The sequence below is a fragment of the Anolis carolinensis genome, chromosome 1 (assembly GCF_035594765.1).
Source record: "Anolis carolinensis isolate JA03-04 chromosome 1, rAnoCar3.1.pri, whole genome shotgun sequence".
NCBI classification, from domain to species: domain Eukaryota; kingdom Metazoa; phylum Chordata; class Lepidosauria; order Squamata; family Dactyloidae; genus Anolis; species Anolis carolinensis.
The window spans coordinates 119,199,608-119,215,574 of NC_085841.1; the positions used below are offsets into that span (position 1 = coordinate 119,199,608).

Consider the following 15,967-nt stretch of genomic DNA (forward strand, 5'->3'; position numbering starts at 1 on the left):
TGTGCTTCTCACAAGAGCCATGACAGGTGCTGATGACTGCTGGATAGACCACAGGTTAATCCAGTCCACAATGGCTATCAAGATGGTCCCCAAACGCAGACTCCAAGGAAGAAAAACAAGGTGTAAAATTAACACCCAAGCCCTTCAGGAGCCCTCCAAACGAGCCCTTCTCCAAAAAACACTCAAAGATCATCTACCTACAGAACACCCCGAAAATGTTGAGGAACATTGGAACAAACTGAAGACCTCCATCATCACAGCCTGTGAAGAAACCATTGGATACCAAACTAAGAAACATCAAGACTGGTTTGACGATAACGACAAAGAGAACACACAACTAATTGATAACAAAAGGAAAGCCTTCCAGACATCCGTAGCGATACCAAGGTGCTTGTTTACAAAGCCATTGTCCTCCCAACCCTGCTCTATGCCTGCGAAACATGGACGGTCTACAGATGTCACACTCAACTCCTGGAGCATTTCCATCAGCGTTGCCTCAGAAAAATCCTAAAAATCTCTTGGGAAGACAGATGGACAAATGTCAGCATGCTTGAGGAAGCAAAGACCAACAGCATTGAAGAGATGCTCCTACGCCATCAACTCCGCTGGACTAGCCATATTGTCCGAATGCCCGATCACCGTCTCCCAAAGCAGCTACTCTACTCCGAACTCAAAAATGGGAAACGTAATGTTGGTGGGCAGAAAAAGAGATTTAAAGATGGACTTAAAGCCAACCTTAAAAACTGTGGCATAGACACTGAGAACTGGGAAGCCCTGGCCCTTGAGCGCTCTAATTGGAGGTCAGCTGTGACCAGCAGTGCTACAGAGTTCAAAGAGAACATACAGATCAAGAATAGGTCTCTTCAGCCATCTACGGACACACCCCCAAGATGGAAGTCAATCCTCCTCAAACTACGAGGGATCGCCTAAGTAAGTAAGTAAGTAAGTAAGGAAACCCCTGCCTTCAAGAACAGTGACTCTTTTCCCTGCATCAGTATTTTCCAACCTTTGGTCCTCCAGGTGTTTTGGACTTCAGCTCCTACAATTCCTAATAGCTGGCAAGCTGGTTGAGATTTCTGGGAGAAAAAGTCCAAAACACCTCGAGGACCAAAGGTTGGGAACCACTGCCCTATATAATTCATTTTGAATCCCTCCTGGCTTATGAGATTTTTAAACAAAAACATTCATGCCAACTACTGAAGGTGCAACCTGTGCCAGAAGTCAATACCTAACAAAATAACAGTGGATTTATTCTATTAGGTTTTAGTTGGTTTTTATTACATTAGCTGTTTTTCTTCAATTTTGAAATGGCTTTAAAATGAACTGATGAAGTCTATCAAACTGGAATACTGTCCAACTGAGAGATGATTGCAGATATTATCATTAAGCCATTACCAAGTTAGTTCCATGAAAGACTGACAAAGATATTAAATCTTGTGGACTTCTGCAGCTATGGTTGAAGAAGTGTGTGGATCTGCTGTCAGGTCCCAGGATTTTTTTGTCTTAGATTTAAAATGCGATAAGAGAGCTGTCAAGCTTATGGCCTTACAGATGTTTGGGTCTCCAACTCCCAGAATCCCTAGCCAGCTTGTCCAATGGTCAGGAATAATTAGAGCCAAAGTCCAAAACACTTGGAGGGCCACGAGTTTGACACCATTTACATTGTGATGAAATTGAGAGTAGAATGCCAATGCAAGCCTCAATTGCCAACATGAGCATGTGTGATTCAATGCTGGAGTCGTCTGATTGGGTAGAGCAAGTTATTTAAAGAATGAAATCATATCATCTTCTCTGTCTTGTCTTTACCAAGCCAAACATGCCCATCTCCCTCAATCTTTCCTCATATGTTTTGCTCATCAGCCTTACTGCATGAACTTAATAGACAGACATGTATAAGCTAAGTTAGCATTTTTGACCTTCCATTGGCAGCTGGTGGTAGTTTACATGTCAGAGGGCCAGTGAATCTGTTCTGGATTTTAGTCCAAATGTAAAAGGAGCTATCCATGATGCTGAACCCTATACTCAAACTGTAGCAGAATCCTGGATAGCTTATTTAAATTTCATATTAAAACTTAAAATAAATTCACGGCTCCACTACCATGACAGCTACCTGCTTCCACTGTGTAGTTGGTTATATATTGGCCTAATATGAACTGCTGACAACTTGCTGGTGATCTGATAAAGTGGAGTGGGGTACAAAAGGCAGGAAGAGAAACCAATAGTGAGAAACATGGAGGTGTCATTCATTAGGAAGAAATATGAACACCATGCCCACTTGTTTGCCTTGATCTGTATGCATTCAAAGGAGATACTTAAGTATGATGCAGCACATCCCTCAGCTAAAAGATTATGAGCCTTACTACAGGTGTAAATACTACTGTAGTGGTTCAAAGACTTTCACAAGGATGGCACTGCTTCATTTTAAAGTACATCATTCACAAGATTCATATTCTATTCATGCTTGTGTGAATTTGGAGGAGATCCTAAGGCCTGTCTCTGGCTATGGGTCACAGTTTTGCTCTCCCTCTGGGAGAAGAATATGGAAGGACTGCACAGTTGTATACTCATTCATTCATGCAGGATGATCTGAGTAACCACAGCCAGCCCCTCCCCCCACCCCCCGCCCCCCACACACATTATATTGGGGCATAACTTTCAGAGAACCGCAAGATTCAGTTTCTCTAAGAGTTCAACCCTAAACTGTGGATAGACCAGTACTTCTCTTGCAACTTTCTCCATCTGTATTTTATCTCTTACAGGGTTGTAGGTTTTTGTTTTTCCCAGCATTAAGATTGGAAAAATAAGTTTCAGTTATTCCATCCTCACTATGTAGGTGAAAGGTCTTGTGTGGTGTAGCTAACCACTTCATTATTCAACTATTGCACTTGTTCACTGATTACATGAAGCTAAGAATGGGGTGAGTCCAGGAAGGGATAATAACAAGAGACAACAAGTCACAATGACATATATTACCTTCAGTATTGGAAGCTGGAGTGCCATATCTGTGGGCACGTAACTACAGAACATGAGTGGGAGGGTGCTAGTGTATTGCATTGTATTGTATTCATATTTTGTAGGACAGATTCTATAGACATCTAGCAGTCCACTGAGGGAAGAGATACTGGGTTATACAAATCTTTGATCATAATCAGCACAATCTTCTTATGCCCTTGTGGTAGTGGTCCTGACTTCCAGTGTAGACATTCCTGGACAGATGTGGTATTTGAACAGTTATTCTGATCTGGTAATATCAAAATTAAATTATTTTAATGCTGCCCTTGAAAACTTCAGATATTTCACAATTTGGCAACCAGATAGTATAGCACAATGAAATATTGAAAAGATTTTCACGTATTTGTAGTCTGTCATTCCCACTATTATGCTAGCCAGTGAAATATTAACTCTCGTCATGGATTATAGTAATTTTGTGAGGGATTTACATATTGGTGTTTGTGTGCTTGATGTATGTTATTGTACTGAGCTGTGCCATGTTTTATATTATTTCATGATGACATGAATAGAGAAGTTGTTGGTATGTGTGTGTCTGCGTGTTCTGTTTCCGCAGGCCAGAACCATTGAAATAAAACAGGGATAGAAACCAACTAGTTAAAATAAGTTATGAATTAAACTTGAATGTTTCCTACATAAAGAAAGAATTTAATGTAGTGTTTACCTTAAATTAACTTGTGTAATTAATTGGTGAAATGCAAGACATTCCAAGGAGCTAACCATTTTATATCTAAATCAGGGCTTCTTTAACTTTTTTCACTTGCAACCTTTTTCTGCCCAAGAAATGTTATGTGACCTAAGGTATATAGGTATATAAAATAGATATACAATTAAACATTTACTCACAATACATCATAATGAAATTTATTTTAAAACAATTCTGTGGCATACATATAATTTTACCATTTATTAAAGACAAAAGGCAAATTTGCATATTAATGAGATGGATGTGCTTGCTTATTTTTACATAAACAGCCCATGCATAGTTGGTCCATTGATAGTTTTTATAGTGTGTCGTCATTATGGATTCAGGCCACTCCCATTCAAATAATATCATTTACTACTAAATATCAGACACAACTAGCCATCCCATTCCCTGCAAGCAGCATCAAGTAAGAATATAAATTACATGCAGACCATCATGGAGCCATAACCTCTCACTCTGCCCTGACTTATGCATATCCATTTGTCATAATTTTAGCTGTCAGACAAGTAAGGGCTTGGGTTTCCTTTTTTTACCTAAATGTTCTCGATTGCTATCTCTTCCTCCCTACAATGATACAGGTAGCTGTAGCACATCATCTCAGACACAGAGAAGGAGTGGGATTCAATGATCAAGAATGGACCTGCATTTGCAGTACTTCTTTATAGCATAGGATGCAAAGAGAAGCAGAGAAATGTACAGGCCACTTGTGGATCTCAGTAATCCTGCCTTCAAAACAGAAATAAAATGTGATAAAGCCTTAGGATGAGCTAGTGATCAAACCTCCAGCTTAATAAAGGGAGACATTTTAACTCATCTATGAAGTGTTTAGCTCATCACCTAGTCAACTAAGACTTCACCTGAACTGCCAATTGTTCTGATCAGCTGTCCACTTTGGTTTCACTGCCACAGAAATCAAGGGGCTGGTGGCTGGATGAGTTAGCCCCAGAAGAAGAAGAAGAAGAAGAAGAGGAGGAGGAGGAGGAGGAGGAGGAGGAGGAGGAGGAGGAGGAGGAGGAGGAGGAGGAGGAGGAGGAGGAATCACAATCTACCATAATTACCAGTACAGTAGAGTCTCACTTATCCAACATTCGCTTATGGATTATCCAACGCAGTCTGCCTTTTAGATAAGAATAATACCTTGAAGTTCCAATATCAAAGTAAAATAAGGTCCCTTATATAAAATGGCAAAAGCCAAGTTTTCCTCTTGGGACTTCTCTAAAATAATGGATGGTGAAATCCTGGATACGGGGGGCCAAATGTATCACAGGAATAAAAATTAGGGCATGTCTAAGTCCAAACCTGTACATAGAAACCCCTTAAGTAAAATACAGTGGGATTCAGTATCTGCTGGAGGTTGGTTCTAGGACCCTCTGTGGATACCAAAACACATGGATGTTTACATCCCATGATGTCACGACCCAGGCTGCAGAGCACCAATAACCATACACAGAGGCCAGAATCTATCTAATATCTTTATTAAGGAAATATATAAAGTTAATAAAAACAAGTATAGGAAATAGTCCAGAAGTAGACCTTCCAGGAAAGGTCAAAATTAGTCCAAAGAAGCAATGTCCAATATGAAATATTAAGGTCCAAAGTTGTAATCCAATAACCGAAACACTCACTTGCCAAGCAAGTGAGGGGAGATGACAAGGTCCTTTAGTCCATGAACTTGAGCAAGGCTAGGAAATAACTTGATTCTTGGAACACAAAGCTTGATTCAAGGCAACAAGGAAACGAGGAGCAAGAACAAGATCCGTGGTAATTACTTGGCGAGGTCCGGGAAACAAGGCAAGATCCGGGGAGAAAACAAGGCTGAGAACGAAGGCTTGGAACAGGAACAAAGGCTTGAGAGCAGGAGTAGCTGTCCACACACGCTGCTCCGGTAGCTGACGAATTGACTCCGCAAGATTCCTTTGGGAGCAAGGAACCTAAATAGGCCTCGTTTTCCCACCAGAGAACACTTCTCTGGGGAATCAGAAACGAAAGTCAATCTCTGTGTCCAGATGTATGACTCCCTAAAATTTCTCATGGAAGCAGGCTTAATCATCTGAATGCTTTGCTGCAATTCTCAAGCTCCTGCGATTAGCCTGTTGTACTCCTTTTTGCTGGAGATAATAATTACGGCGAGAAAAAGGGGGAGATTTCGACTCAGGGCTTGTTTGGCAGATTTCTGGAAGACAAACCTCCTGCAGGTGCAAAGGCTCCATTTCTGGCTGGGATAGTTCCTTTTCTGGCTGAAATGGTGGAAAACCCAAGTTTTCCTCTTCATCTGTCACAACAGCACTAGGAACGGGACTACATGGCCCATGACTCATCACACATGATATAAAATATTGTAGTAAAATTGTGCCCCTTATATAATATGGCAAAGTCAAGATTTGCTTTTTGAATAAAAAGTCAGTCTGTGGATGATTGACTCCATGGATACAGAGAACCTACACTATTTGAAACTGATGACCGAAACCCCGGCTTTTAAATTAATTTAAAAGCGCAGCGGAGAGTTCCGTAGATCACTCACCAAAGGAACGGAGCGGGACCACAGCAGACTATTATTAAAAGATCTTTTTTTCTTCACTTTCCCCTTCCCTGAACTATGTAACAAAATCCCCCAATAAAAGTAGCATTTATTTTAACAATAACACTCTCTATTTGGTTATTTTGTGTCTTTCTCTGACTCCTTCCTTTTGCATGAAATCAATCTCTCTCTCTCTCTCTCTCTCCCTCACTAACCCGTCTGATCTTTAAACCCTGGCGGAGGTTTCTCCGCCATAGATTAATACGGCGGACGGTACAAATTGGCTCATATCTTTATCAAAATTACCCCTAGAACGCTCCTCTTTTAGTCCTAACCCTTTCTAAGGCTCCTGACTCGAAGACCACCAACGGAACCGAAATCGGTCCAGTTTTCGGCACCTCAACAGCTGACTGTCAAACGGGACCGACTGCTCTTTTCAAGCCGGGCTGCCCTCCTCCAGCTTTATCCCGGACTTTCCTCTCCCCGCGACTCGCGGAATGGTTCTAGGAGATCCCTAGCCCCTTTCTGTGAACTGGGGATGGGGGGATCGCTCTCCCGCTGGGGAGACATAGTTCTCCAAGGACCTTCACCCTCTCTGCAGCTGCCAGGGGGTGCCCGGATGGGTGCCCTCCACGTTTTATTCATACCTTCATAATTTTATGAAGGAGAAGAACACTCTTCCCCAGACCTATCCCTGGACTTATGAAATCCTATACTTCCAAAGACTGCAACCCACATGTGCCCCTTCCCCATGCCATCTCTATGAATTCCTTCCATCACAGATGAACTCTTATTTCCTCATGTATCCGTGAATTTTCATATTCTATGTACCTGGACACCCTCATGACTCACTGTTGTATGAATTTCTAATCGTTGGGCTAACTTCATGAATTGTGAAATCATGCTGCTAGAACTCCACTCCTATGACTTTCCATATTGGGTTCCCCAGATGTTGTGAACTTCGTTCTTATCAAATGTTTTCAATTGTTTATATCATTCATGATTCCCCACCTTTATGGATTCTCCCTTACTTCCTTGAAATCTATCTATCTGCCTATATGTATTTGTACTCTTTGGGATCCCCGGAAAATATGTGTTTTTCCCAGCTGGGTTTACGCTCCAACCTTATTTTATTTTTCATTTTATTTCACATAATTGGCAAATCATGAAATCAAATGGGAAATATTTTGGCCCCAACATGAACCCCAGCTCCTATGACCCAGGTTTACCTCCCCCAAAACAAAAGGTTAATCCGCTGCCGCATAACCTAATCAGAATCAGATTGCATGGACAATATAGGGCTTGGGTCGCCGAATAAAAGGTGATTCGCCCTCAAGGCAAACATTGTCATATCTCCTCCAAAGGGAAAACCAGGACGTCTCACCCTGCTGCGCCCATTGTCACCCATCCTTACTTCCCCCCTGACACCTTAAGGCATATCTGAAATCAGTGTACATGACAGGAACCCCTGATGACTGTCATTAATCCCTTTAGAAATCGGCCGGGCAAGGACTAATCTGATATTTCCTGCCCTGTCACTTCATTGTTTCAATAGCTCCCGCCTCCTCCTCTCTGATTGGCCCGAGTGGGGACAAAAAGCGGCTCCCCATTGGGACAGCAGAGCAAGGCGGGAAACGAAAGCCCGCCTCATTCAACCTTCTAGCCTATCCGCGATCAGATGGGCGGGGGAGCGGGGCGGGAAATTCAAAGGGCTGTCAGACCGAAACATTGTATAAATATGGCTTTATTTTGAATGTATGATACGCTAGTAGACGGAAATGATCGGTACTAGTGTCCTTTTCAGCTGAATCGCTCAATAAAGACTCCTTGGCGGATTTTCCTTCATCTTTGGCGGACCTTCTTCATTTCGGCTCCAGGTTGTATTGCGGCTCATATTCTCTTATCGGCTCCCCCAAGGTCCGTTCTCTCAGGACCGGATCGGCTCTCTCCTTAAGGGGTCCGATCCCCTAGAAACGCGGTCGACAACAAAACCAAGCTCTAGAGAAAACCTAAGGTGCAATCCTTAAATTACCACCCCATAAAATTTCCTTCAAATAAGGGGGTGCAGTTGGGAGGAAGAGGAGCAGTAAATGTCTGGAGAGGCTCCCAGGGGTTCCTCCTCCACTACCACCCTTCCATATAAAATAATAGTGCTTTGGCATGGAAGGGAAAATGGAAAGAAATCATAGTTTGCAATGTACCAATCTATTGTGTTAGGTTTTTGGTAAACAAACACACATTTCCCTTCCACCTCCCTTGAAGCTTTGGGTTGGGTAAATGAATAATAAATCCTTCCCAGAATGCTCACTTCGAAAGACATGAACAGAGTTTAGCTGTTGCAGAGTTTGCATGGAGTAATACACACACACACACACATAATTCATAATCACCTTGTATCAAATTCAGTTTTGTAGGAGGAGGGTCGATTGTTTGACAACACTACCTTTTAATGCATGCTTATTCCTCTTGGGCAATTGTATTTGGCCAAGGGAAGGGAACAAGGGGGAGGAAGGTACTGTACCAGATAAAGGACTTCATCACAAAGTCCATGAATTTACCACACATTCATGGCGGCGTGGTGAACCAATCGCTCCACACCCCGCATTGCATGACTTGCCTTTGCGCCCATCCCAAAGGGAAAAGCGTCACCACCCGGCTTCTCCCATGCACTGCTTGTTCTCCCCTTTCTGGATGGAGCCCAGCCGAAAGTACACATGCATACAACAAGCCAAGTAGCCCATCTGATGAGGTAGACAGAGTGCTGATAAAAGGTGGGTCTTCCTTGCAGGACCAGCTACTTCCTCCAACCTGCTCTTGTGGATCTTGAATATGTGATGGGAGCAGACATCTCTTCTCACTTGCTAACTGCATCTAGGCAATGGGAAGATAACAGTCTTTGGACTACAAGAGTTACTCAACATCATGGCCAGTAATGCCTCTTTCTCAGCTCAGCTGTAGTCCCATTAGTGCCCAGAGGCATAGAGCAGTGGTTCTCAACCTGTGGGTCCCCAGATGTTTTGGCCTTCAACTCCCTGAAATCCTAACACCTGGTAAACTGGCTGGGATTTCTGGGAATTATAGGCCAAAACACCTGGGGATCCACAGGTTGAGAACTACTGTCATAGAGCAAGCTGAGATGGCTTTCCTCGGAAATTGCCATTAATCATCAGGTGAGTGAGTAATACCTTTGCCACCTCATCAGACTCCAGCCAGGGCATAGAGAAGATCTAAAAGGTGTAGGACTCCTTTGATTGTATATTATGGGATGTGAGCATCATTGAATCATAGAATGGGAAGGTACCCCGGGTTCTGTCTAGCTCAACCCCCTACCAATGCAGAAATCCAAAACTAAAGTATCAACACCTGCCTTGTTTTCCTCCAAACCCTTCTGAAAAAACAAGGCAGAATCAATCACTTTCTGAAGCTGTCTATTTCATGTCAAATAGTTCTTCCCATCAATAATTACTTCCTAATTTTTACTTGAATTCTCTGGTCTTGTATATTGAATGCATTGGTTTGGATCTTTTCTATTGGAAATAAGAAAATAAGTTTCTTCTGTCTTCAGTCTGAACCATCCACGAAAACATTCCAGAAACAAAGCAAAAACAAACCTTGATTTTTCCATTTGATATAAGGGGCCTTATTTTACTATGCCATGGTATGCAATGGGACTTGAGCGTCCACAGATTTTGTATCCACATAGGTCCTGGAACCAAATCGCTGTAGATACTGAGGGCCCAGCACTCTCTGGTAAAAAAGACGAAAGACTTTGTAAAACCACAACTCACAGTAATGTCAAACTGCATTAATTTTACAGCATTGTATGTTGGTGACACACTTTTTAGACATGGATCATTTCACGACACAGTAATTTGATTTTACTACCAAACCGGAGATTAAACCAACCCCTTATAAGAGATACAGATGCATACATAAATTTTAATAATAAACTGTATAGGAATACGACCTATCTCATGAAAACCTTTCATATTTTTTAAAAATATGTGATTTGTAAGATAAAATACATCTCTTAAGATTTTTGTCTTTATGAGTAACGATTTGCAAAGTTGTGTAAGAATTTTAAAAATGTATAACGCCAACAAAAGAACTACTTAACATTTTAATGACATTGATGTAGTTGATGGGATGAACACAGTTTTGGAATATAAGATAAAGAGACACTCGCATTTCGTCATCAAGTATTTCTAAGCTTTGAGTCTCCTTGTGGAGAGGAAAAGCGGGGGGTAAACAAATACAATAATGTGTTGTCGAAGGCTTTCATGGCCGGAATCACTGGGTTGCTGTGAGTTTTCCAGGCTGTATGGCCATGTTCCTGAAGCATTCTCTCCTTTTTTTATTATAAATTTTATTTGCTACATCCCGACAATTAACAAACTTTTGTCATACAGGACTTATTTCAGTATACATTATTCCAAAAGTAAATATTCCTTAAATGACATTTTAAACGTTCCATAGATATGTATCAAGGTGCTGTATCTGTCGCCTCTGTCTATTTTGTCAATTAGCATGGACCATTTCCTGAACCAGTCTTGTTCTTTTTGGCTATTTGTATATTTGTTTTTCCTTTGATTGATGAAGTCATTAGTGATATATTCTGATATATAAGCCCACCAAGTTTGTAAATCCCATTTTGTATCATCTCTCTATCCTCGGGCTATTGTGGCTTTTATTGAAGCTGTCATATATTTTAGGATCTCTGTCCAATCATTTTTATCTTCCTTTGCCTTTACTATGTGGGACATTAATCTGGCTTTATCCCACAGTAATTATTTCCCTATTATTTCTTCCATTACTTTTCTTATTTTACTATAATAGTTCTGAATTTTTCTACAATCCCACCACATATGGGAGAATGAACCTATCCCCACAGTTGTGCCAACACTTGTTTGAAGTTGTTCCCGTTATGTGTGCTAATTGGAGGGGGGTTCTGTACCATTTATTTTCCTTGGGGTTTCTTTGATCCTTATGTGTTTAATTTTATGAATATTGTCAATGCAAGACCTGATTAATTCCTCAGTAAAATGTTTCTCTTGTTTCCAATTCTCTATAAGGGTTATTTTTGTGTTATAAGCTAAGGTAATTAGTTCCTCATACAATAGCCCAGTCATTCCTTTATCTATTTCTACTTTCCTTTTAATTATTCTATCTAGTGGGGTTTCAGCTGCTTCTCTTCTTTTCATGGCCTGAGCTTTACTGGACAGGCTTAACCATGCTATCCAGTTCCCTTGACCACATTTGTCTTTTATTTTATCCCTTTATTATTTCTCCATTGAGTTTCATGAGGTCCCCTATCCTTTTGATACCATTTTCCTTCAGTGCCCTATTTAGATTCCTGAGTGTCTTGTCCTTATTTTCCAATGTTTCTAATGGGAAAGGGTCAATTTTATTTATTTGTAATTTAATTTGATTTTAGAGTTTTTCAATACTGGTAGCCAGATTTTGTTCATTTTCATGGTCTCCTCTTTTCTGTTGAAATTGTCCACATGCTTGTGGATTTCAATGGCTCTTCTGTGTAGTCTGACATGGCGGTTGTTAGAGTGGTCCAGCATTTCTGTGTTCTTAAATAATATGCTGTGTCCAGGTCGGTTCATCAAGTGCTCTGCTATGGCTGACTTCTCTGGTTGAATCAGTCTGCAGTGCCTTTCATGCTCCTTGATTCGTGTTTGGTGGTCCCTATGTAGACTTGTCCACAGCTGCATGGTATATGGTAGACTCCTGCAGAGGTGAGAGGATCCCTCTTGTCCTTTGATGAATGTACTGTCCTAACAACCAGAAACAAGTTCATATGCATATTCAGGATACAAAATACTATACATTGAGTTAGGGTTATTCACAAATAGATACAGTGGGCCCTTGGTATCTGTTGGAGTTTGGTTCCAAGACCTTGCGTGGATATCAAAATCCATTGATGATAAAGTTCCTTTATATACAATTGCTTATTGAAATTGTGTCCCTTATATGAAATGGCAAAATCAAGGTTTGCTTTTTGGAATTTGTATTAAACATTTTCAAGCTGTGGATGATTGAATCTGTGAATGCAAGATCTGTGGATATTGAGGGTTGGCTGCATTGCTGGTGAGGAAAATCCCCACACCCCATCCACCATGACAATTGTAGCTAAATTCAACAGAAGAAGCAGCATGAATGACATCAGTCTCGGGTACTTCAGCCTTGTGTGTGTCTGGCTGAGATCCTGTAGCACGGTGGTTCCCAACCTTTTTTTGACCAGGGACCACTCTCCAACATTAGCACCAAAAGCGTTATGAATAAGTTTTTGATCAACTTTGACCTTGAAGGAGCTGGGAGTGGCAACGGCCGACAGGGAGCTCTGGTCCATGTGGTCACGAAGAGTTGGAAGCGACTGAATGAATAAACAACAACAGATTCGGTTTGGTTATTTGGGGTGCTGATTCAGAAAATTGCATTGGATAGACCATATCAGCTCTAGTTTGTGATATAGAATATATGCCATCCAGTAGTTGCAATCTGCTCGCCCACAGAAAACCATATTTAATAATCTAGAGCTGATGTGGTCAATCCAATGCAATGGTCAGCTCTGCGGAAAGGAGCAGAAATAAAACAACTAAAATAAATAAATAAATAAGGAGGAAGAAGGGGCCCACAGGCTGAGAATCATGGCTGTAGCCGATCCATAGCTATAGTGTTAACTACACCCCATCTCAATGGTCAAAGGTCTGGATTCGTGTTTGGGCGCTACCGGCTGTTAGGAATTGTGGGAGTTGAAGTCCAATGGGCCGAAGTGTGCCCATGCCTGCTGCAGAAGTCAGTTCTTGGCAATCAGACCCCAGGAGAAGCGCACGCCACGCAAAGGGACGAGCTCCACTTTCATTCATTTGCCAGTGAGGCTTGTGCGCCTGCGCGGCTGGGCTGCTTGGAAAAGATGCCACCGGGGGAGAGGTGGGAGGGGTGGGCCGAATGAAAGGGAGGGGGGGGAGGGAGACCACGTGACTCTGGCCGAGCTCAGCGCCGCTGTCCATCCGCAGGTGCCGCAGCCCGGCGCCTCCGTCTTGCGCGCTCGCTCTCTCGGCCGGCCTCCCTTCCTCCCGCCCGCCCGCCCGCCCGCCTCCTTCCTTTCTTCCTTCCCTCCTTCCTTGTGTGTGTGTCTCTCTGCCCGTGGGCTCGGGAGCGAGGCGGAGCCTGCCGAGAGAGAAAGATACCCAGGGACCGCGGTTGGAGTTGGCCATTCTCCACCTGGGCGAGGGGAGCAGCAGCAGGAGCCGGAGCAGCGAGAGGAGAGCACGCCAAGGCCGAGAAGAGCGAGGCCAAGAGAGAGGCAGACGCGCATCCCGCTGCCCGCCCGCCCGCCCGCCCGCCCCGCAGCCCCAGCCATGGCGCACCCCGCCGCAGAGCCGGGCCTCATCGCCAACGTCGTCAACGACACCCTGGAGTTCTACCGGTGGAGCTGGAGCATCCGGGGTGAGCTTCCACCCCTCCATCCGCCCCTCCTGTGCCTTCTCCCTCGCCCTTCCGCTCATCCCCTCGGTGTCACTCATCCTTCTATTCCTTTCTCCCTTCCCTGCCTGCCTTCCTCCCTCCTCTTTTCCTTCAAGTATTGTTATTATCCTTCCCCTCTCCCGATGCAATGCTTAATCCATTCCCCAGGTCCATTTGGAGTAGTCAAGCACTGCATCTCTAGCTCTCTTGTATTGCCTTTCCTTTACTACAGTAATAATAACAACAACAACAACAATAATAATAATAATGCATGCCTGTATCAGGCTCTTTCCTTGAAGCCATTATTATTGTTATCCTTCCTCGCTCCCTATGCAATTAATCCCTTATCTGGATTCATTTGGAGTAGCCAGGTACTGCATCTGTAGCTCTATTATATTCCCTTTCCCGTACTCCAATAATGATGATGATGATGCCTGTATCATGCTCTTTCCTTGAAGCTATTATTGCTATTATCCTTCCCCTGTCCCTATGTAATGCTTAATTTCTCATTAAATCGCTGCCTCATCACACTAGAGCATGAATCCACTTTAAATCCGGTTTCTGCCTCCTGCAGAATTCTGGGGTTTGTAGTTTGGTGAGGCCCAGGACCTGTTTGGCTGAGCTGTTTAAAGCCCCCTCCCTGCAGTGGATTTAAAATGGATCCAAGTTCTAGTGTGATGAGGTCCTATCTGTTCTCTGAATCTATTTGGAGTAGCCTAGTACTGCATCTGTAGCTCTATTGTATTGCCTTTCCTTTATTCTAATAATAATAATAATAATAATAATAATAATAATAATAATAATAATGTGCTGTTGAAGGCTTTCGTGGCCAGAATCACTTGGTTGCTGTGAGTTTTCCAGGCTGCATGGCTATGTTCCAGAAACATTCTCTCCTGACGTTTCACCCGCATCCATGAAACCATGAAAATGAACAAAATCTGGCTACCAGTATTCAAAAAACTCTAAAATCCGGACATTGAATAAAGAACAACACTCAGAAGACAGAGGAATTCCAGACATGAATCAATCAGGGCCAGCTAACACCTCCCAACAGAGGATTCCCTCAGGCAGGAAACAGCCAGGCCTTGAAGCTGCAAGGCTAGTCAATGCTTATGAAGGTAATAAATAATAATAAAATCATAAATCATTTGCAACATTCACACTTGCGTCAAACAGACAAGAGTTCTTTCCCCCACCCTGGACCTTCCACAGATACATAAACCCCACTTTCTGAGTTTCCAACAGACCTCACAACTTCTAAGGATGCCTGTCATAGATGTGAGTGAAACATCAGGAGAGAATGCTTTTGGAACTTGGCCATACAGCCTGGAACACTCACAGCAACCCAATAATAATAATGCCCATATCATGCTATTTCCTTGAAGCTATTATTATTATTACTATTATTACTACAGTATTATCCTGTCCCTATTCAAATCTTTGTGTCCCTTAATCCATTCTCTGAATCTATCTCCCCTTCCTTCCCTTCCTCCCTTCCTCCCTCCCTCTCCTCTTTCCTTCCAACACCCTTCCCTCCTTTTCTCTTCTGTCTCTCCTTAGGCCTCCTCCACACCGCTGAATAAAATCCCACATTATCTGCTTTGAACTGGGATTCCAACCTCCTTCCCTTCTTATTCTTTTCCTTTCATTCCCTTTCCTTCCTGCCATCCTTCGAATCCTTACCTCTCTTTCTCCTTTGCTTCCTTTCTAGGCCTTGCTTCCATTCTACCTCTTCTTCCTTCCCTTCCATTCCCTCCTCCCTCCCTTCTAATCCTTACCTCTCCCCTCTTCTCTTCCTCTTTTTCTTCTATTTCTTTCCTCTACCTCCCTCCTTTCCTTCCAAATTCCTCCTCTTTATTCCCTCCTTAGTGTCCTGTTAAGTGGCACTCAGTCAATATTGATATTGGTGGCAGCTGCGGCTCTTTTTGCTCTCCCTCCAGAAAGACCCCCTCTTGCCGCTTTCTCCCTTCTTCAGCTCCTTTCTTCTTTCCTTTCTTCCTCCCCCTCCCCTTCTCCTGGGCCAGGCCTGCTGTCACTGTCACACAGCGGTCAAAATGGCTCCTCTGCTGCCCTGCTTGCTCTCTGGCTGCCGGCACCTGAGCCCCAGGCCCTTCAGGGAGGGAACGGGGCCTAATGCCTCTTGAGCCTGGACCAGTTGTAACCTAATTTCTCCCTCCGCCCTCCCACGCAGGCAAGAGGGAGGTTGTCCTCCTTCTTTATATTCTTTCCTAGGTAATGGTTAAATGTCCTGTGTAAAT

General features: G+C 43.0%; 1 protein-coding gene across 1 annotated transcript in view; it reads left to right on the forward strand.

Annotated features, from left to right (window-relative positions):
* Positions 1 to 13,249: 13,249 nt before the first annotated feature.
* Positions 13,250 to 15,967, forward strand: part of elovl4 (ELOVL fatty acid elongase 4) — a 61,450-nt gene continuing 58,732 nt past the window's right edge. Inside the window, exon 1 of the mRNA XM_003215694.4 lies at positions 13,250 to 13,691. Within this exon, the coding sequence (XP_003215742.1) occupies positions 13,604 to 13,691 (88 nt within the window). The 5' untranslated portion in view covers positions 13,250 to 13,603. The remainder of the gene's footprint in view (positions 13,692 to 15,967) is intronic.